Source organism: Acipenser ruthenus, chromosome 45 (genome assembly GCF_902713425.1).
Source record: "Acipenser ruthenus chromosome 45, fAciRut3.2 maternal haplotype, whole genome shotgun sequence".
Lineage (NCBI taxonomy): Eukaryota > Metazoa > Chordata > Actinopteri > Acipenseriformes > Acipenseridae > Acipenser > Acipenser ruthenus.
Genome location: NC_081233.1, coordinates 7914744 through 7937344, shown reverse-complemented (window position 1 = coordinate 7937344; position 22601 = coordinate 7914744). Strand labels below are relative to the sequence as shown.

General features: G+C 43.6%; 1 protein-coding gene across 3 annotated transcripts in view; it reads left to right on the top strand.

Annotated features, from left to right (window-relative positions):
- The first annotated feature begins 1927 nt into the window (after nt 1–1927).
- LOC117401021 (acid-sensing ion channel 1) overlaps nt 1928–22601 on the top strand; it is a 60967-nt gene continuing 40293 nt past the window's right edge. Inside the window, exons 1-3 of one of the 3 annotated variants that reach the window (XM_059013280.1) lie at nt 1928–2253; nt 3230–3770; nt 6826–7021. In XM_059013280.1, coding sequence (XP_058869263.1) covers nt 3409–3770; nt 6826–7021 — 558 coding nt within the window. In that variant the 5' untranslated portion in view covers nt 1928–2253; nt 3230–3408. Of the gene's footprint in view, nt 3771–6825; nt 7022–22601 lie in introns of all 3 variants that reach the window. The other 2 variants (XM_059013279.1, XM_034001415.3) reach the window with 2 other exon arrangements.

Sequence of the window (22601 nt, the reverse complement as noted above, 5' to 3'; positions counted from 1 at the left end):
GTTGGGACGATAAAATGATGCTGAATGATGGGTTTGCAGAGCGGCTGGGATTAGACAGGGCGTACTATACCTGATTCACGGTGAATGAATGCATTTGAAATATTTTCTGTGTATCCACATCTACTGTAAGCCAGACTCTCTCTTTGTTTAATAGCTGCTGGAGCTGATTGGTGTAGGCCTACCAATGCGTCTTGGATTGAGAGATTAGAAACCGTGTTTGTAAAGCGGCTCTCCCAGACTCATGACGTGTAAAGAGCGTTTAAAGCACCCGTTAATAATATATGATTTCTGGTTCACTGCATATTTCATTATACAACCAGTACGAAGATTCATTGGTTCTGCTTGAATGGTGAGAGAACCGACACCCTTCATCAGACTGGTTAAAACACGTTTGTTCTAGAACATTTCTTTCAAAACTGCACATTTACGACAGACAGACAGACAGACAGACAGACAGATAGACAGATAGATAGATAGACAGATAGACAACTTTACACAGGAGATATAGAAATTATTAAATACATGTCGTTTATTAATATAACAATATACTGTAGCTATTTATACAGCAAGCGTAGATAGACAGACAGACAGACAGATAGACAGATAGATAGATAGATAGATAGATAGATAGATAGATAGATAGATAGATGAAGAGAAATCGATAAACTAAAAAGTCACTATTTTAATAATTAGCTAATGAAGTATATCTAGTGATTGATGAGTTGCCTGTTGGATTCTCCTTGGATAGAGAGCTGTTTGCTGTTTTTGAATGTATTATATAAATAAATGTATTAGCCTATACATATCATAATAACGTAGTTATTAATGTATTCATAATGTGGTTAGTTTACAGTTCGATAAGTAGTAATTTTAGTCCTGTAAAAATCTATTGGAAGCTGTAAACTCTACAAAATACTGTGTTTTTTTTTTTTTTTTTTTTGCTCTTTGACACGCTGTATCGAATTGATGGTGTTGGCAGCTCAGTCTGAGCAGGATGAATATAACAGGAATCAATGCTCTCGGCTCCCGACCGCAATGTAATTACACGCAGTTTAATCCCACACTGCTATCCAGCTCCTTGAAGCTGGAACCCGAGGGCGCAGAATTCAAGGAAGGCTCGTTTAAACACAAAACCTGCAATCGCTGCGGGTCAAGAGAAGCGCACCTCACTGCGCGGAATACAAGAGAAGCGCACCTCACTGCGCGGAATACAAGAGAAGCGCACCTCACTGCGGGGAATACAAGAGAAGCGCACCTCACTGCACGGAATACAAGAGAAGCGCACCTCACTGCGGGGAATACAAGAGAAGCGCACCTCACTGCACGGAATACAAGAGAAGCGCACCTCACTGCGCGGAATACAAGAGAAGCGCACCTCACTGCGGGGAATACAAGAGCGGTGAACAAAATATCGCGCACCTCACCGCGCGGTAAAAAAAAATATCGTTTATTTTATTTATTACTTTATTTTTAAGTTTCGTTCTGTGCCCAATTTCTTTGAATTATTAAAACAATATTAATTAAACTATCAATTTTACCGAATTAATACATTATTAATTAAACACGTGTATCTAAAATAAAGACAAACCGCACCCAATGGAAACTACGAGAGAGAGAGAGAGAAAGAGAGAGAGAGAGAGAGATACTACCACTAAATAATCAAACTACGGATTGTATGTGTTTTTTTTTTTCCTGTAATAAAATATATTGACGTAATGCGCCGTTGATGCAAACAACAATAATACCAGCGATCAATAATAATGATTCAACTACATTTCCAGCGAGCGTTCAGCAAGCGCTGTAATTACAGGGAAGCACCGGGTGCAGCTGGAAATTATAAATCCATCACATTTTAATTGAATACCATAGTAATAAAACCATGAAGCGGTTACATTACTAAATGGAGAGGGGGGGGGGGGTGACTGCTCTTTCTGAGAGAGGAGAGAGGAGCCGAACCATACAGCATCGTCAGTGAGTAAACCCCAGACTGGCAGACAGACCCCTCTGCAACAGCAAACCAAGCATCGGCCGCAGGCAGGGAGGCAGGCAGGCGCGTCCCCTCCTTCTCTCTCTCTCTCTCCTTCTCTATTTCTCTCTCTTCCTTCCTCCTATTCCTGCATCTCCTATCCTCGGCTAGCACCGCACCGGATCCCGGCTTCTCCGAACCTGCCACACCGCCAAGTCCAGCGTGCCGCCTCCGCGGGGAAATACTGGACCTCCAGACGACACAGGCGTCATAACTCTCAGAAACGGGTTGTTATTTTGTGCGGATTATAACCAGCTGAACATCCTCTCTAGATATTACACTGCTGCTGGGTTTTTTTAAGATGGTTTTGTTTTGTGTTGCCTGTGGGATACAATCGATTTGCTTTTGAAACTGAATCAAATTAAATTCGCTTGCGGTGTTTTTATTTATTTATTTTGGCCACCGATTTCTCATCAGATTCCACACTTCCACGTGTTCTATCCGCTCGGAACTCCCAGAGCCAAAATCTTCAGGACGGAAAATTATTCCCCCGTTTCTCTTCCAAAAGCTGCTTTGGAATTTTTTTTTAAAAACACACATTTTCTACAGAATACCTGTTCACCGGACGCTTCTCGTTTCGGGTTCATTTATCTACCGCCACGATGTACATTGAAACACCGCTGTCTTTGGATGGGGCAACGCTGACAAACATGCAAGGAAACCATTTCAATTCACAGACTGCCCTTGGAAACAGCGCACTGTGTTAATGTCATTATTCCTATTACGATTGATGCGCTTTTAAATATATATTTTTTACAAGAAAGGGAGGGGTCTTTTTGGGGGGGTGGTTTAAAACACAACGTTGTTCCAGTTCGTCTGTCCTGTGCTCCTAGTTATTCAGCAGCGTAGCACAGTACATTTACTGGGTTAGACACGCTGGACAGTAAGGGGTTAAATATATATCCTTTTCAGATTGATTTAGTTTGTTGCTTCGGACAACTGTAGCAAGTAAGTTTTGTTCAGTAGATGTAGCGATTGCATTACTTGGGACTAACTCGTGTGTGTTTTTGTGAAGCAGGCAGACAGCGTGCGATGCTTTGTATAATAAGGCTGGGCTTGTATGTACGGCTTCCCTGCATTTGACCGACTTTTTATTGGGGTGGTTTTGGGGGTACCATTATACACACTGGCAATACAAAAAATAAAACTTTGCATTTGCAATCGGATCAAATAACACTGTCATATAATATCCATGTTTCACAGAGCGAAATCCTCCGGTAACACACCGTGCTGCTGCTGAATTGGACAGTCCTGTCTCGATCATTCACAGGCGCGCTGAGAAACACCCCCCTCCCCGGAGCTCGCGTCCCGGTTCTTGCTTCTCCATCATTTGGAATAACCTGGGCAGGGCAATACCCTACAAGGACCTGGTCGCGGCTGAGATGGATCTCAAAGCGGAACCGGAGGAGGACGACTGTCCCCGGCCCACCCCGCTGGACGTGTTCGCCGGCACATCCACCCTCCACGGACTGGCCCACATCTTCACCTACGAGCGGTTCGGCGTGAAGCGCCTCCTGTGGCTGCTTTTGTTCCTCGGCTCCTTCTCGTTGTTGTTGTGCGTGTGCGTGGACCGGGTGCGGTACTACTTCGCGTACCCCCACGTCACGAAGCTGGACGAGGTGTCGGTGCCGCGCATGGACTTCCCGGCCATCACCTTCTGTAACCTCAACGAGTTTCGGTTCAGCCGGGTGACGCGCAACGACCTGTACCACGCGGGGGAGCTGTTGGCCCTTCTGAACAACAGGTGGGTCGTGCAGTGGGGGAGGCAGGGAGGGAGGGAGAGGGAGAGGCAGGCGGACAGGGATACACTGAGCCAGGGCTGTTCAGCAGATAGCTGCTGATCCGTCCACATCTCACATACTCACCCCAGTCTGGCACGTCTAACTGGAGCATCCCATTCAAGGATCATAATGGGTTTGAAAGTTGACTGCAAGCGCTAGCAAAGAAAGTTAGTGCTGATGCTGTGGGCTTTTTAAATCAGACTTTTTTTTAAGCGCTAATATTCGCTGGGTTGTTTAGTTTTAGTCTGGCAGCTGATTATTAAATAATGAGTTTTCAGTTGATCAGTTACTTTTCTTTCTCATTAAGTATTTCTTGTGATTGATGAGTTTCCTGCTGGATCCTGATTCTCCTTGGATATAGAGCTGTTTTTTTAATTCTCTCTGCGCTCTCTCTCTCTCTCTCTCTCTCTCCCTCCTGGGGGCTACACACTGTGCTCCCAGCACAGACTCCCCCACCCCCACTCCTCTATCCTTTAGCAGGCCCCTGCAGAAGCATTCTTGTGTGATAAACAGGAAACTCTTTACTGTTTTGCAAAATTGCCCAGCTGGTGGAGGCTGGTAGTCATTTCAATATAAATGCTTTAGTTCCGATTAAAAAGGTAACACCAACAAAAAAAATGAAATAAAATAAAGTGTTCATAAGTCTTCTACGTGGAGCAGCACGGCTATTCACACGCTGTCTCGATTACACAGACTGACTGTATCAAAAGGCAGCAGCGATTATTATTAGGGCTAACTTTATTTCAAAGAGGCAATTATCGTAGTCTCCTAAGCACTGACGTAAATTGACTTTTAAGTCATGTAATTAGTACCCTGTCCAAAACCTTGGTGCTTCTGTGTAGATCAAAAGAACAAAATTCAAATTCAAATCTTTGTTTAATTTGTATGACTTGCAAGAATATAGCTTGACCTTGCCGGCGATGCTAAATGATCCCATTCCGTACACTCTCCTCCCTCCTGGGAGCCCTGGTTTAGCTCATTGATCTCTGAGCGACCAGGGCAGAGTGACAGGAAAAGTCAGGGCAAACTCTCCCTGCACTGCATCTCCGAAACATGAGGTTACCTTGTCGGGTAGTAGAGCTGTTTCAGGCGTTTGACGTTCTGCAAGTTTAAACAATTATATTTCCATCCCAGAGAGTTTAATGACAGCTTAATTACTCACACCTGAGCTTTCTGCTCTTCTGCGCTATGCCTGTAATGAAGCTCAGATGACTCATTAAGTAAAACCCGGAATGGCTCAAACTGCCACGTGACAGGAGTCTGGTTACAAAGGGAGAGGATATAGGGAAAGGGAGTGGAAGATCGGGAGGGAGAGGGGAGAGGAAGAGGGGAGAGGAGCAGAGGTAGAGGGTAGAGTTAGAGAAGAGAGGGAGAGAAGGCAAAGGCGAGGGAGAGGGGGAGGTACAGGAGAGAGGGAGAGGTGATTCTTTATATTCATCAGAGCCAGCAGGTTTTGAAATTCTTGTTTATGAAAGCCTCTTCTAAAATTATTGTTACCAGCTTATCCAATAGATTCCCCCAGTGTGACGACAATGATTGCTCAGGGAGGCGATGGAGGGGATACTGCAAATCCGTTCCATAGTTACCAATAATATCCACTTTCCTGTAATCCCGTCTCACTTGGTTTGGTGAGTGGCCTCACACATGCTTGGCTTAGAGACTTGTACGGTGTACGCTACAGCGTGACATTAAAGGCAATTTAGTTTTGTTCGCTACGGGAAAATGCAAAGTTTATGCGATTAGCCAAGCGAACTTACATAAATATTTGTTTGCTTTCAGTTAATAAATCAGGGATTCGTGCAGCTTTGCATAAGGTAACACCTGGACACAGATGAGATAAATCATCTCTATCAAAGAGACGAATCTGACAAAGAGACTGACTGGCTTTTACACTGTGCTCTGGGTCATTCTCCACTCCACAAAAGAGGGATCAAATGTTCGTCCGAACTAAGAAAGACACTTTTAATTAACAACCAGATTTTTGCATTAAAAGATCCAACGAACGTTAACCAAATGCATAAGTTGCAGATTGAATACAAAGAGGATTTTTAAACTGGGTACCTTTCACTTTGAATGGAACGGGTTTGCTGGTACCCTTGTTCTAGAAATGACACAGCCTCTGTACATATCGCAGTTCATTTCATATTTCTTTAATTGTTCTTTTGTCCATCCCCTGCTGGAAATATTCATTGCCAGTGTCTAAGCCGACAATGGTTTCTGAGGCATTCCTTAATTAATGTCAGCACCTCCATTAACTTGCAGCGAGACCCTGAAAGCGCATTCCAGGTCTTTCCCTAAATCTTCGCAGACAGTTAAAGTAGTGCTAGCCAATGCTGCAGATTTCATTACCTTACCTCTTATTGTAGCACTTGCAGCTTTATCCCTGGTCCTCATTGAAAGGAGCGTTAGCCAAGCTTGTTAAATCTCTTTTCTAACTTCTAATGAGCACAAAGACCTCATCACACGTCCTCATATAGGAGGGCTTGCCAAGGCTGCCAAATCCATTTTCTTACCTCTTACGGGCATGAGTTTATTATCACTGGTCCCCCTTTTAAAGAGTTCCCATCAAGGATTCTTTTAGACCAGGAGTCCAAAGTTTGGAGTAGACCAATGATGATGATGATGATAATTCACTTTGAGAGAGTGCGAGAGGCACACAAATGGATGTGATCGGAGCAGAAAGGTGCAGGTTTTAAACAAGGACCCCCCAGAAAGACTCAGTGGTCCAGTGGTTAAAGAAAGAGGGAGGTTCCTGGTTCAATCACAGCCAGACTCGCTGTGTGTGACCCTGAGCAAGTCACTTAACCTCCTTGTGCTCCGTCCTTCGGATGAGACATAAAACAAACAAGGTCCTATTGGAAGCGACTCTGCAGCAGCAGTTGTGATGCATAGTTCACCCCCTAGTCTCTGCAAATGGCTTTGGATAAAAGTGGCTGCTAAATGACTAATTTAATAATAATAATAATAATAATAATAATAATAATAATAATAATAATAGTGTATTGTTCCCCTTGTAAGGTATGAAATCCAGGATCCTCACCTGGCTGAGGAGAGTGTGCTGGAGAGTCTACAGGACAAGGCTAACTTCCGCAACTTCAAACCCAAACCTTTCAACATGCGTGAGTTTTTCGACCGGACGGGTCACGATATCAAGGAGATGCTGCTGTACTGTCGATATCGGGGCGAGACCTGCTCTGCAGAGGACTTCAAAGTGGTGAGTCTGAGAGAGAGGAGAGGAGGGAGTCTGGGCAGGGTGGGGTGTGGCTGTACTGTACTGGGGGTTGCTGTGAGTCTGGGCAGGGTGGGGTGTGGCTGTACTGTACTGGGGGTTGCTGTGAGTCTGGGCAGGGCATGGCATGGCTCTGCTGTACTGGGGGTTGCTGTGAGTCTGGGGTGGGTGCAATAACTGAGCTGAAGCCAGCAGAATTTTTAGTTTTTGCTCAGGTTCAAACACCACTCAGGTTTTTTTGTAATCTGCAGGCTTTTAACAGGCAGGCTTTGTATGATTGACTCTTCCCTGGAAATGACAGGTCTGGGTTTCTAAAGGGCAGGTGAGATAAATAAAGCACAGCCTTGTAAAAATCTGAAATTGAAATTGAAATCGGAAATTGACATAGCCAACCCAATCCACCCAATCCATAGTTAATAATAATAATAATAATAATAATAATAATAATAATAATAATAATAATAATAATAGTTGGAAATTAAGTATAGATAGACTCAGGACACTTCTTCACACAGGGAGTGGTGAGCGAATGGAACGGGCTACCTGGTCATGTTGTTGAGGCCAGCGGCTTCCAAGCTGGGCAAAGCAGCTTGCTCAGTGTAGCGAGTGGGACGTGCTTGAGATGTGAGGACTGAGTGAAACACGACCGGTACCACGTGCTGTGAATCCTGAAACCTCCTTCAAAACACAGAGAAGAACGGAAAAGAAAAAGAGGCAAACGGCAGGAAAGGGTTACCGTGCCACCCCTGCAGCACATTTCTGTTTATTATTAAGCTGCTGGCAAAGCTGTTAATTCTCCCTGCTGCAGCTCGCTGACCACAGTGTATCGGTGTAAAGAGAGAATTCTAATTAATAAGCCGCAACACGCCTTCCCTCGAGTCCGGCCGTCTAAACGGGCAGGTTTAATTGCGCCCCACTTCTTTGAAGACGTTTTAATCAGGAGCAGCCAGCTTTCCCTCGTGGATTCCCAGTCCCGGAGAGATCCTGCGCAGCTAATTAAATAATTCCATCTATCCGTACCTCCATTGCCCTTTATTTACCCCCTCACTTTTCAATGCAGAAATTTAAGAGAAACAAACTCAGAATGCAAGCAAAATGTTTTTTGTTTTTTTTTAGCTGTGATATCTTCCCGTTGGTTAGGCATTAAAAAGTGGATTGGGTCACACCTTCAGAGCTTTCGTTTCTGGTCAAAGCAGCGTTTTGTTTTTTTTTGCTTACTACCTAGATTTCAGTGTTTGGGTTTATTGTGTTAATTGATTGCCATCTTACCATTTTCTGTCTGTAATCGCTTCCGATCGCACCTAGTACGATGGTTAGTTGTCTTTTGGCTGATTCTTAAAAGGCTTTGACCCAAGTGGCTCTTATTTCTCCAGTTTCAGTCCAATCCTGCATTAGCCTGAGACTGTTTCTGTAAGTCAGCGTTCACCTGAACTGAGCAGTTGGGTGTTTTTCGACTCGCGTCTCTAAAAGTGAATGCACTCCCTTCGCGAAGTGTCATTAGCACCAAGACGAACGCACCCGGAATGTCACAAATCCCTTAAATCCTTGAGTTATCGATTTCCAGTTTTATAATTTAAATGGACGTTTCTCTCCTTTATCCAGTAAACAAATGGTGCACATGACTTTGGAGTGAGTCACTGTGAACCCCCCCCAACGTAGGTATGAAACATTTTGAGTCTCCTGAAGAAAATAACAACAGTCCAGAAAAGTGTATTTAATCCATCAAAAACAAACTTTAAAAAAAAAGCCCAAAAGGCCGTATATTGCAAAACAAGCTGGGGGGACATCATTTTATTAAGATTTCAAAACTCATAACTGAACTGGGCTTCTGGGGCATTCAATACTCGACAAAATGACCTTGAAAACATTCGCAGTGGAAAACAACAGAAGTCCACTGTCCGCTGTGATTGATTTCTTCATTTTAACTCTGGTTTCAATCCTTCTATTTGTGCAACTGCGGGACAAACAGAGACAAGCTCAGGCATTTCCCAGCACATAAAACATCACAAAACAAAGAGTCCTCTACAGTGATCAGTATACACACACACACACACAACGACTCGCTCTCTGAGTGAATGCCCCCCTTGTGTCGCACTTACAGCTCAGCTTTGTGCTCTTCGCTGGAATAGGAACATGGGGTGTAGGACAGAGGTGCACAATCATGGTCCTTGAGATCTGGAGCCCTCCTGGTCTTTATTCCACCAGCACCCTAAATCACTGAGCTGAACCAGGTCTTTGTCACTTAATAATTGAATGATACCTTTGAAGACTGAAGGTCCGGATTTGTGCACCCCCTGGTGAAGAGACACTATTGTCAGCCAGGACGGCAGTGACGCGACCTGGCTAGCTCTCGTTCAGATGGTCCTGGAGTGTCTGAAGGTGTTTAGTTTATCACACTACTGTACATCAAAGCGAGCAGTGTGGATCATTGAGGACGGAGACAGGTGTTGCATCGTTGCGCGTTATTGGGCTCTGTCGGGCCGGCTGGCTCCAGGTTGAACTGCCCGTGCTGTACGGTTCTAGTTTGTCTTAGGAAAGGTGAGAAGTTTGGGTTAGGGTTGTGAGCCTCTCTGCTGGTTGTCTAGCCTCCCTCGTTGCCTGTCTCTCTGCAGCTCCCAGTCCTGCACTCTAAGCCATCACCATGGCAACCAACCTACTGCTTTTCCTTCATGTCTTTTCCACCAAGATTTAATTTGTTGTTGACCGTGTCGAATATCTATCCCTCTTACTTCTATCCCTCTCTCTATCCCTCTCTCTATCCATCGCTCTCTCTCTCTCTCTCTCACCTGTCCTCAATTTCTCCTTCCCCGTCTTCTTTCTTTCCTCTCCCTCTTACTTCAACCTGGGAATCGATTTTGAAAAAAGGAATTAGAATTGGAAGTGACCCCAACCCTGGTACTCACTCGTATCTTTTTTGTGTCCCCGCGGGCCCCTGACTGTCAGAATGGGGTCTCCCCAGTAATGAGGGATGATGGGGGCCCTCTGGAAAGAGAAATGAAGCTTTCACGCCTGCCCGTGGCTCGCGGGCAGATATCTACCGCTTCTCTCGAGCAGAAAGATGATTATTGGAGAGCTGGCGCACAGATCACACACTCCGTAAATCGAGGGGAGATCAATTAATTCAGCTTGGCGTGGCGATGCCTCGGGGACTTGTGGGTTGTGATATGGTTAATACCAATGTCATAAATCTTTCATTATGGACTCATCCTTAGGTCTCCTTCTCTGAAAGAAATACATTACACAGAAAAATTGCTGCATTAATATTAATAAGCAATGGGAAGGGTTGGTAGGAGACACTGAGAAAGACTTCTAGACGAAAAAGTTTCTTTTAGTATTTCTGAACGTGCCATTGTGGTCTTTTCAGGCCTGTTCCGAGCCTTGAATGTGATCTTCAGAAGGGTGGTCTTTTCAAAGGTACACAAAGCCACATTGTGGCTTGGAACTTGGAAGCTGGTTTTCAAGCCTCTGTTCCTGAAAAAGTGGCTCTCTGTTCCCTCAGCTTGAAGAGTAACTAATGGGGTTCTGAAAAAATACAGCGTTATACATCCACATGTGTTGCTACAACTGTTTAAATAACACACCTGTAATTTTTTCTTTTCATTGTTAACATCCTGACAACTTTTTACACTTATAACATTAAAGTCTGTTTCAAAGCTCTTTTTCAAAATGGCTGCTCTAGTGCACTGGGGTTTGAGATTTAAAAAACACACAGTGAAGTGCTGTGGCTTTTCTGTTCCGTACCACATCATGGTGTAGTGTAAGGGAGTGATCAATAATCCTTACACTATCGGCGCACTAATGCTATTTTTTCAGAAACCCACTACTTACTCTTATAAAGCACAGTGCAAAATACTGTGCGGTTCAAGAGCTCTCATTGCACAGAAGCTGTGAAAGAAGCCTGCCTTTCTTTTAATTGATTTCTGAAGGATACACCTTAAGGATTTCTTTCTTCCCATTTATTTCCCCTCCCTTGTTTTATGGTTTTTATTATTGTTGGTTAAAATTAAAAAGCTATATTTCCTGGGCAGATTGGCTGCCGCGGGGCGTCATGTTTCATAGGTTGCTCTCGCAGCCCGGCGATGTCTCTTGGTGAAGTTACTCACCCTCGCTCCAGTCTTTGCAAGGAGATTTTTCAACATCTTTATTACACCCTGAACAGCCTCGTAGAATCCCAGCACTGAGCTCAGAAATGTTTTTGCCTTACCTTATAACTAGGCATGGGAGCAAGTGCTTATACTTGGGTACTTCTAAACTCTCTCTCCCCCCCCCCCAGCTAAATGCAAGGCGCGGGGGTCAAGATGTTTCTAAATCTCTGCATTACCAGGGCTGGCAATATGACTCCTACTGCATAGCAGTTTCACCCATTCCAGGTTTTACTACCAGCTTGTTTAGACACAGTGTGTAGGCAACAAGCTGAGGTGCGTCATATTAAACTCCAGGTAAAAACAGGAATGGGTTAAACTCCCTGATGACTATACACCAGCATGGTGAGCTGTGACAGTGGCATTGATAAAGACCAAATTGAAGCACGAAGCATTGCTGTTGCATTTTCTAATAGACTTTTATTTATTTTTGACCAAAACAGTCCTGTCACATACAAGTCCATGTGTGCTTATCTCATGTAACAAATGCACTCACATTACATAAGCGATGCACCTACTGTGTTTGCACAATTACATGTGCAGTTAAAAACGCCCCTGCTGCTAACTCACGGAAAAGATGCAGTTTGCATTTGTGTAAGCTGAGAGACAGAGCAGCTGCTTCACAGTGCGCATATCCCTGGGTATTTCATTTCTGGGGAATTTCATTCATTTGTTTTATCCGAAGGCCCGAGGTGGGGTGGAGGGATCTGCGTGGGAGTCCTGTGGATTAAAGCGTTCACAAGGTGTTTCAGGGCACAGCTTAACATGCTGTTTCTGCTGTTTAGTTTCTACCTCCCACTTAACCGAGGTCAATCAGCCTCCCAGTCAGCAGTACTTTACCAGAAGTGCTGTGTGGTGACACCGTGAGATGATGTTGAATGTGCAATTTGTCAGGTTGCAGTCTGTGTTGCCTGTGTCTGTGTGTGGGCATGTTTTATAGTGCTTACGAGGTCCAAAGAAATTGGTCCCGACCAGCCTCACAAAGCACAGAGGATACTGAACAGAGCAAATCATTTCAATATATATATATATTTTAAAACAATGTTTCAATGCAGTTCTTACAACCTTTAACTTACCTCCGGTGTTCGTGGTCGGGCTAATCCACTACACCCCTCTGGAGTTTGGAATCGTAAATCTATCTGTAAAGATAGCCATGTGTTTGTGTTTTTACATCCCCTTCAGTTAACGGATGTATACTTGCACCCTGTTAAGTTTCCTATCCATGTATCTATCTTATAATTTTTTTTTCTTTAGTTATGGCAGGTGCAACTTCTCAAACTCTGATCAGTTATATAAAAGAATCCCATAGTGGCATATTGTGGGGCAGCAGTGTGGAGTAGTGGTTAGGGCTCTGGACTCTTGACTAGAGGGTTGTGGGTTCAATCCCAGGTGGGGGACACTGCTGCTGTACCCTTGAGCAAGGTACTTTACCTAGATTGCTCCAGTAAAAACCCAACTGTATAAATGGATAATTGTATGTAGAAATAATGTGATATCTTGTAACAATTGTAAGTCGCCCTGGATAAGGGCGTCTGCTAAGAAATAAATAATAATAATAATAATAATAATATTAAAAGCATAGGATCAGCACAGGCAAGCGGGATAAAGCACAGCAAAAACCTGGGACAACCATGCATGACAACCAGCGAAACTACGGTGCAAAACTTTACAGAACTTATGCAAGGGGAACCGCGGCCACAAACAAATCGAATTGAACTGACAAGGCTGGCCACAGCTGGCTAGTCTCTCCTGCTCGGTATGCACCCCGGGTTCGTCCGTTTCATTAAGAAGGTATTTATTATTCAGCTGAATAGCTTTAATTGATCGTTGTCTCTCGGAGCTCTGGTAATAAGGAATTGATCGGGATCGCCCTCACAGGAGCAATCGGAAGAGAGGGCCTGATAGCTGTACTTAATCTTCCCCGAAGGGAGTTCGCCGGTGGGCTGCTTTTGCTTGGAGGAAGTGGACAGCGCATACTGTGTACAGCTATGGTCAAATTTTATCACCTTCTAGAATGAACTTATTTTGCTTTTTAAAGTCGAGTGAAACCCACTGAGTAATGTTAACACATTGACTTACATAGCACTCTTGTAGTTTTCCATATACTTAATGAAAATTGAAAACGTGACATTTCTGACGTGAAATCTGACGTGAAATATTGTTTTGCGATATCATTTTGTAGTTCCTTTGATTACATGATGTTTTAAATAAGAGATCTAAATTATGTTTTTACATTTTTTATTATATTTTAGGTAATGGAAAATGTTTGTCCATAGCTGAACAGCCCTGCACACTGTTCTGTGTTTTAGATCTCCCTTTGTTCAGGTGTATGATCAAAAAGTATTGGGAGTCAGACAGGTCAGGACTTTGGTAAATCAGCTCCAAATGAATTGTTTTGCATGTGTGGCCGATTTTAAAGTCATCAATTAAACGAGACAACTGCTAATTTGTCACAATATGCAATGTTCCAAGAGTTCCAGTGGTTTGATTTCATCTGCACAGCACATCAAAAACCACAGAAGCAACGGGGCGTTCTGCTCAATGTGCACACCGCTGTAAATACGGTCTTTATTTCATTCCAGCTGTCGTCCAGGTCATTTGGCTATGGGGACGCGATTGTGCGTTTCTCATAAGGTCCGGGAGCGCGCGATCATTTCTCTCTTTCGACATTCAACAAACTGCTTATAACATAACACAATATAAAAGACCATTCAATTACAGAGGTAGCAAACGGCTCAGAAAGCAGAGAGCGCAGAATAGTGGACTCTGTGAGTTCTTTTACAGACGCATTGTAGGATTCCAGGTTGTGATAGATACCGTCACAAGCACAACTCTCCGGTCTCGTGGGCACAAGGATGCCCACGGGCACGGCTCCGAGTAACATTTACAAAGCAGATACAGATCAGTTTAATGCTCCCTCTTTACGTAACTAATGCATTTTAACATAATCTCGTAACGTCAATGTTAAAAGGAAAAAAAAACAATGTTAGTGGTGAACGTATTTGGCAGGTGTTGCAGGGCAGTACAGGGTCACAGTGTAAGATTCCTATTTAAAAACAGTATGGATTACAGTAGGTGCAGAAATACTACTAGAATATGAGCTAGGATGCAACAAGTTAGGATTGCAACAAGTTAGATCTGCAAAGACATTGTAGAGCATGGTTCTTGCAGCCTTGGTTCTCACTGCTGTGGGTAAAGGAGAAGGGGCACATTTTCTGTGCATCTTTTCCTCCCCCCCTTCCAGTGCGACAGCCCAGTCCCTGCAGCAGGTTTTCGAATGTGCAGCATCGATCAATATCCTGGCTGAATTTAAAGCCGTCATTAGTGCTGCACACTACAGCGTTCCGTGAGTGAGTTAGCGATCCTGTCAGACTGCCAGCTCTTTGAGGGCTGCCTCTTCAGCGTGCCTGGATGCGTCTCCTTTGTGTCTTTAATGTGATTTACGGCTTTGAGATGCACTCAATGCAACTTTAAATTATTAAACTCCATAAAGCAGAGAATGCAGCATGTTAATTTAGCTGCTTAACGCAGTTGTCAAGATGCTTACCTGTTATTTGTAAGGGAATGTTCAGAGTGAGACCCCACACAGTGCGATTAGGAACCCTGACAGCAAAGGATTGTGGAATTCTGGAGTAACCAATCAGATTTCAAGATTTCACACCGAGACTTCTTTTGTTATAACCCTGTTAATTAAGAACATCTCGTTATGAACAATAGCACCCAAACCATTTTTAATCAAACTTCTATGGCGATAAAAAAGGATTTGACGAAGTTAACCCTAACCAATACTTTAAGCACAGAAAGCAGGACCAGGGGACACATGCATGGAATTGAAGTGGAGATAGACTTAGGACAGAGGGAAGGAGACACTTCTTCACACAGGGTGTAGAATTGGTTACCTGTTGGTGATGCTGAATGGCTGAGATCCTTTAAGACCCGACTTGACAAAGTTTTGAGATCAATCAGCTCCCACAAACCGAGCGAGCACAGCTGGGTCAAAAAGCCGCCTCTCGTTCGTAACACTTCTCCTGGCATTCCTATGTTCACGTCTAAGCCTTTTTTGATTTGGATCTTTCAAAAAATACAAATTATTATTTTGTGCTGAAATTAGGTTTCGGCTGCATTGGAGAAAACCATAAAAAACTAAACAATACAACACAGCAAACCTGGTTTCATCTCCACAAGGGACACGCTGATTGTCCTCAGACTGTGTTCATTTCTGCTTGTCGAAGTTCAAATTAGACGCGTTTGATGTTCCCTTTGCCCCTCATGAATTTGGCTGAGCCGTCCTTTGGCTGAGCCGTTCCAGTAAAAACACAGAAGGGAGGCTGTGTGGTCCAGTGGTTAAAGAAAAGGGCTTGTAACCAGGAGGTCCCCGGTTCAAATCCCACCTCAGCCGCGGACTCACTGTGTGACCCTGAACAAGTCACTTCACCTCCTTGTGCTCCGTCTTTCGGGTGAGACGTAGTTGTAAGTGACTCTGCAGCTGATGCATAGTTCACACACCCTAGTCTCTGTAAGCCTTGGATAAAGGTGTCTGCTAAATAAACACATAAATAAATAAACCCTGTACAATATTTATAAAGCAAAACTGTGACACATTTGTCATTTTTTTGCTTTGCTGTAATATGTTGCAGAGAAGTTGTATATGCCAGCCGTGGTTTGGCGAATGGTTTGGCTAGAGTTTGTGGTTCTGTAATGAAGCCACAAGCAGCGGTATGCCATACTTTGGTTGCCATGGCTGCTTGGGGGTTGCCATGACATCAGATGTGCATTTTATATAAGAACAGACTGACGAGTCGCGGTATAATGACACAAAAATTAAGCAAACTAAATAAAAACAAGCAAACAAACAAAGTATTTTGGCAGTGCTGTCTTTGTGCATCACTGAGAAATAATAAAAACAAAACTAATGGTGTTCTTTCTGGATCTTAAAAAAAACAATAAAAAATGAGAATCGTCTCCGTGATTACTGTTAGGCAAATGTCGCAGGGAGCTTGGGAAAGGGATTAAAAACAAACAAAAAATTGAGCACATCAGTTTACAGCGCCTCATTAAAATTGCTTCGAAGCAAGCGGTGGGAAACACAATGCTAAACTTCTCTGCAGATGACTGTTTGATCCCAATCTATTTATCATGCTGCAGTGCAAACGCCTAAACATCAGGTTGCAAAGCTGAACAAGTTACATGAACATTAGCATTGCTGCCGCTGTGCAGGAACCAGAGGGTTAAGAAGGGGCTTCTGTTGGCTGTCTAAGAAATTAGAGACAGCCAATCTAATCTAAGAAATTAACTCCATTCAGTAATTCGCTTTTGCTGGGAAATGCAGTACTTTCCAATTTGCAACATGAGTAAAATTATAGAGCACTGGACAAATCAAATAGGTCTGTCGTGGCAATTAGCTCAAAGTGACTTAATGGTTTGTACCAATGCTGCGTTGCACCAGAATGTGACAACTGGATTATGGTATAGCTATATTGCAATGATGGATAATTGGATATTGTACGCTAATTGGCAGATGGAAATGCATTTAGGAATGTCGCTGCAGCACTGGCTAGCGAGGGAAAGTGCTTTCGACTGGGCACAGGAGAAGGAGAGATGCCAAGCTGACGGTGTTGTGTTCTCAGAGACTTGAGAGCTGGTGTACCGCTTCCTAATCGAATCATGTGTGTTGTTCAGAGCGGAGCAGATCAAACTGTTACAAACACAGTAATGACAAGCAATATATCCGGCCTCAGTCTTGGCATTCACTTTGTGTGTTTGTTTTGCTGTCCGGGGTTTTGAAACGTTTAGCGGGTTTGATCAAAATCGGACCCATACTCTCCTCGCCAGGAAACACCAGCGCGCCAGTTCCAACCCTCCTAAATCCTCACGTCGTAAGCACACTGCAGATCACAAAGTGAAAATATTTCGTATGGAATTGTAAATGGATTGGATTACAGCCAAATGCAATCCCCAAATAACTATAGGAGGCTATGACTGCATAGCAAAGGTTTGATGCCAAATCAGGGCAGTTACAGCGTTCCCCATCTATAGAGTGACATCTTCAGTTGTTGCTGGACGTGGATTTGTGGACCTTATTCAGTAGGTGAACTTCAAGCTGGTGTTGATCTGAAATTCCAGGCAGGCTTCGATGCTTGAGAGCTTTCTGTCCCTTTTCTCTGCTGGCTAAAGCAGAATCTGCTTGCAAGGGAAAAGAAAAAAAAAAAAAAAACGGGCCAGAACAGCTTTCCGACGCATTTTTCACAGGTTAGGAGTCAGCCCTTTGGAGAAGCTGCAATTAAAAAACAGCTCTTAATCCGATGCAGTTTTGTGCTCCCATGTGGCTGGGGATCTTAGTCGTGTTTTTTTTTTTTTTTAAGAAACGCTTGCCAGGGGTTGAGGTGAAGAGTCATTTTAACATCAGAGGAACAGAAGAAAAAGAAGAAAGGGAGGAAATAGAGGAGAAACACTGTTTAAGGGTTTTAAAAGCACATATGATATAAAACACACAACACAGTCCAAGAGGGGTCTGTCGCCCGCCCCAGTCTGAGTGGCAGCTTTTCTAATATCACTTGGGCGGGGGGGGGGGGGGGGTAGGGGTTAATATCAAAGTGTAATATTCTCCGTGAAAAATCGACATGACAGCAGAAATGGATTTGCTGCTCTGCTGCTACAAATCAGGAGATTGGAAACAGGAGAGCAGCACGGCTGAGTGCGGCAGTGCTGGGGGGTGTTTGCAGGGACAGTGACTGGCCGGGTGTGTGTGTGAGTCAGTGGTGTAGCTAAGGGGGTGGTTTTAGGGGTTTGGCCCTGTTGTGATCCCCTGGCTTGCGAAACACGCTGCTCTGTGATGAGCTACAGTGCCATTACTCACTCAGACGAACAAGGATTACACCTCCAAAACCCACAGTAATGATCAAAGAGGCTCCACTAGCCCCCATGAAGCGTAACCATGGCTACCCGTTCTCTAGCACCTTGGATATGAATATTTGATAGCGGAACACACTACTGCACATGGTAAAGTTAACGCTCGCACACACACGCACAACGAATACCGTTCCCTCCCTCACTTCAGAAAAAAAAATCTGCTAGGAGGAGCCTTTTTCAGAAAGCTGGTTGCAATTTATCTAATTTAAAAACAGGATTTAATGACTTGGAGTATATTCTGCAGAGTTGGTGTGCAATCACGCAGGCGAACTTGATTTCCTATCCAGTAGTTTGAACGGCTCTCAGGACACCATTGGAAATAACCAGGGCATTCCCATCGAGAATATACATCTTAAGTATTTGAATTGAGCAGAGCAGCAATGGCTGGCTGGGTGGTGGAGTCACAGTGGCACTCTCTGCGAGCTCTGGGCAGTACACTCTCTGGCCCGTGTAGCCAGACAGTGAACGCCATCTGTCCCTGGGTAAATACATCTGCTACCCAAGCGAACATGATTTATGTACTGTACACAAATATAACAAACAAACAGGTGCTTTACTACGGAGCCCGGGAGGGGACATGAGAGTAAGACGATAGGTATTTATTTTTCTCTCTTATCCCTTCCCGAGCTCCGTATTTTACAAACGGTTCCTCGTTCAAACAGCCTTATCGTTCACAAGATATTTAATCAGACTTTATTAAACACTGTTTTTCCAAAGCTTTTTTTTTTACTCCAACAGGCAGTATAAACTTTGCATGCTCTGGGGTGCCTAAACACGTTGTTGAATCAATGGGATCTTCTAAAGTTTAAGATTAAATGGTAAGAAAATTGATTTTAAAAACTACCCTTCCCAAACCATTTTACTTGAGGCCCACCTGTGCAGCTGCATTAGGCACTGTGGCCCAGTATTAACACTTCCTGAAGAAAATGAACTGAGAACACTGCACTGTGTGTTTAAACCTGTAACACTGTAAATATGTATTTACATTATGTTTTCATTTGAATGTTAATATTCGTAACGGTGGAAATCTCTGGATGAAGTGCTTCCAGGTCTTTTAAACATTCTTTGAAACAGTTTTAATAAAGTAAATTGCCAGTACTTAAACAGTTTTTAATTACGTCTTGAAATAATGTAACTTTTCACAACTAAAAATCTATCACATTAAGCTATTTTTAAATTGTCCTTCTTCATCTATGCCCAAACAGGCACCGCTGTTTAGTTACACCAGTGCAACCTGCACCACAACCCTTAACATCCTCATCTATGTACTTTATAACTAAAAGACACCACTCTCCTGAGTGGCGCATCTGGCAAAGGCGCTCCGTGTGGAGTGCAGGATGCGCCCTATAGCCTGGAGGTCGCCGGTTCGAGTCCAGGCTATTGTGGACAGGAGTTCCCAGGGGTGCACTTTGAAAACATAGAAAGTGATTGTGCCGGCAGACCGCCCGGGACTGCGTTGCAGCCCGTCTTCGAGCCGCGGATCCACAGTTTGGGAACCCGTGCTTTAACTAACGCGCAACAAGCCTTCTGTGTGTGCAGACAGTGTTGTTTTCTTCAATGATACTGATAATGGAAAAATCAAACCGAAATCCCAGCCAAGCACAGGCGCCAGATCAATAACTTCAGCACAGTCTCTGATAGAGATGAAAAACGTGCAGCTGCAGGATATAGATTTTCACATAACAGCGTCCTATCCAAATCTGATATCAGTTGATCAGTTGATATCACTGGAAGACAATGATATCAACTGCTCATTTCAAGGGCAGGCCGGTGATACGCGAGAACACAAACAGCACGCGTCTCAGAGCTCTTCTAGAGCTATCGAACCCTCGTAGAAAAGACTGGGTTAGGTTTCTTCAAAACACTGCTTGAAAACCAATTAGCGCCGCTGCAGCGTAGGGAACCCAAACACAAGAGTTTAATTAATAATGAGCGAGCTCCGTTCAGCAATTCACACGTGTTTTTTTTTGTTGGTTTGTTTAAAAATCGATAAATGTGGTCGTCCTCTTGTTGGAGTAACGCCTTCAGGCACACAAGGAATTGAACGGTTGTTAAAACGGTTTCCTCTTAAAATACGAGAGCGACTCAAATATCAAAAGGAGGAAACTGGTGTCATTATTTACAAATAAATAACAACAGTATTTATAGGACTGCTTGGTATTTACTATTCCACCTCCAAATCTGTGTTACACGGGAAACCAACAGAGAAAATGTACTTTACCAGAATTTGTACATGAGCATCAGCATTGATGATGCAGAAAAACAACCGAGGACACGACCCTGGTGTCCTCATAGATAGTTACAAACATGCCGTCATGCAAACCAAGGCAGGTATCGCGTTCAGACAGTCAGCAACGCTTTCCAGTGGTAGGGTAGATGTCAGGATGTCAGAACAGCACTGACAGTTTTAACAGATCTAATCTAGACGAGTCTTTCCTTCTGGTTTTAATAATAATAATAATAATAATAATAATAATAATCCAAAACGTCCTCAGAGCTGGCACCTTCAAGCTTGACTTAAGAATCCATTGGATAATATTAATACTATGAATAGCCATATTAATGGCAGGATTAATGTTTGAAATTCTAATAAGCTTTTTTTTTTTTGCTCTGTGATAGAATCTATGTGTTGTTCAGTGGAGCAGACTAATTTACTGTTTAGTCGTGAGTAAATCCTGTCCTTTGCTGTGATGTATCTGGACAGGCAAGGAAAAAAGATTACTGTACATGCATTTTGTTTGGCGTATTTCAGCTGCTGACTGTAATGGCTTCTCTTCCACTGCAGTAAAATGTGTCCTCTAGTGTGTGTAGGTGATTAGGCAGTGTCTACACAGTGCGCTGTCTCACTGTTTATCAGATAATGAACTGCTCAGTGTGCCTTTTCTGGTCCAGTGTTTCTGTACTCAGCGTGGGGTAATGATTTCCCCATTCAGAACTGATTATTTCATGTTTACCATTTTTTAACAGAGTTATGGATGTTGTCCGTTGCTTTTGAATATTCTCTGCCTGAATTATTATTTGCTAGGCTTCAGTCAGGGATGGAAATAAGACTCCTATTGCATAGCACTTTCACCCACTCCAGATTTTACTATGAGCTTCATTAAGCCACAGTGCATAGGCAACAAGCTCAGGCGTGTCTGATTAAACTCATAGGAAAACCAGGAATGGATCAAACAGCTATGCAATGGGAGTCTTGTTTGCATCCCTGACTGAAGCCTAGCAAATGACAGAGATCTCACACACACACACACACACACACACACACACACACACACACACACACAATTGGAAACAAAACAGCGTCATTTTAGTGCAACCAGGTAATGCAAGCATTGCCGTGAGTACAGTACAGGAATGCATACTGCCAGGGACGTAGGCGGTCATCTGTACGTCACTACGTCAACTTGTACACATTTCTAGAGAACCACTTATCCAACCTGCTATTTTTATCAACCGTTATTTGGAGTGGAGGTACCCTGTCTCTCTCTCTGTCTTGCTTACAATTTCCTGTGTTTGTTTAATTTTGTTCTGCCAAATTGCACTTTAAGTGAATGATTGCATTGTAAGTGTTAATTGCCAGCCAGGTTATTAAATACCAGACTGGTAGCTTTTAAGGTCTCTGTCGAAACAGCGTTTTAATATTCATAGCGTCACAGCTGAATTCCAATGCAAACCAGGGCACAGCAGAGTTGAATGGTTGTTAAAACAGTTCACTCATAGTCTTTTGTCTCCTCTTTTTAAATGGCCCTACACGCAGAAATAACAGCTTTTTAATGCGGCTTTCAAATGAGGGCTGTAATAAAACTCCAGAAATATGTTCTCCTGCGTGACAGAGAGTGTGCTGCCCTCATTGTCAGTCTGCTCGAGTCCGCAAGGTTAATTCTTTAATGAGGGCTCCATCGCTGCACTTTGATGGTGTGGTCCCTTGTCTTTTTTTTAAGGCCCTTATCATTCCCTAATGTAAGGATCGTGTCTGCCCGTCTGTCTGTCTGTTACACCCTGCGTGATCTGATTGAATTTGGCTGTCTAAATACTGCCCAGGCTGGGCCATGCTTAGCTTCTGAGAGCAGACTGTGTGGACTGCAGGCTTCCCCAGTGTGTGTCAGTCTTGGTCTCTGCCCTTGGCAAGGACAGCGAATGCTGGACAGGGAGATATCAATACACGCTCAATAAACAGCTTATAGTGCCCCCCTCTCTCTTAAGAGTAACAGGCAGAATATCAATACCAATTGGACACGTTGTCCCAGGAATACAATACTGTACGTCGTTCAGCTCTGAACCATTGAGAGAGTTGAGAGCAGGATGTGATAAGCCCGCTGCTTTCTGTTCTGTTTGGTGTGCAAGTTTGGAAGTGCGTGTATTAACAAGGGCCGACCAGTATTGTGGACGACGATCCTGGGACATTACTAAAAGCCTTTCTAGGTGTCTTCTTCAAAGAAGACTCCACGACCCCATTGATAAAGTGTAAAGGGTCTCCTAATGGTCCCATTAAGAGGAATGTGCGTGGTGTGCTG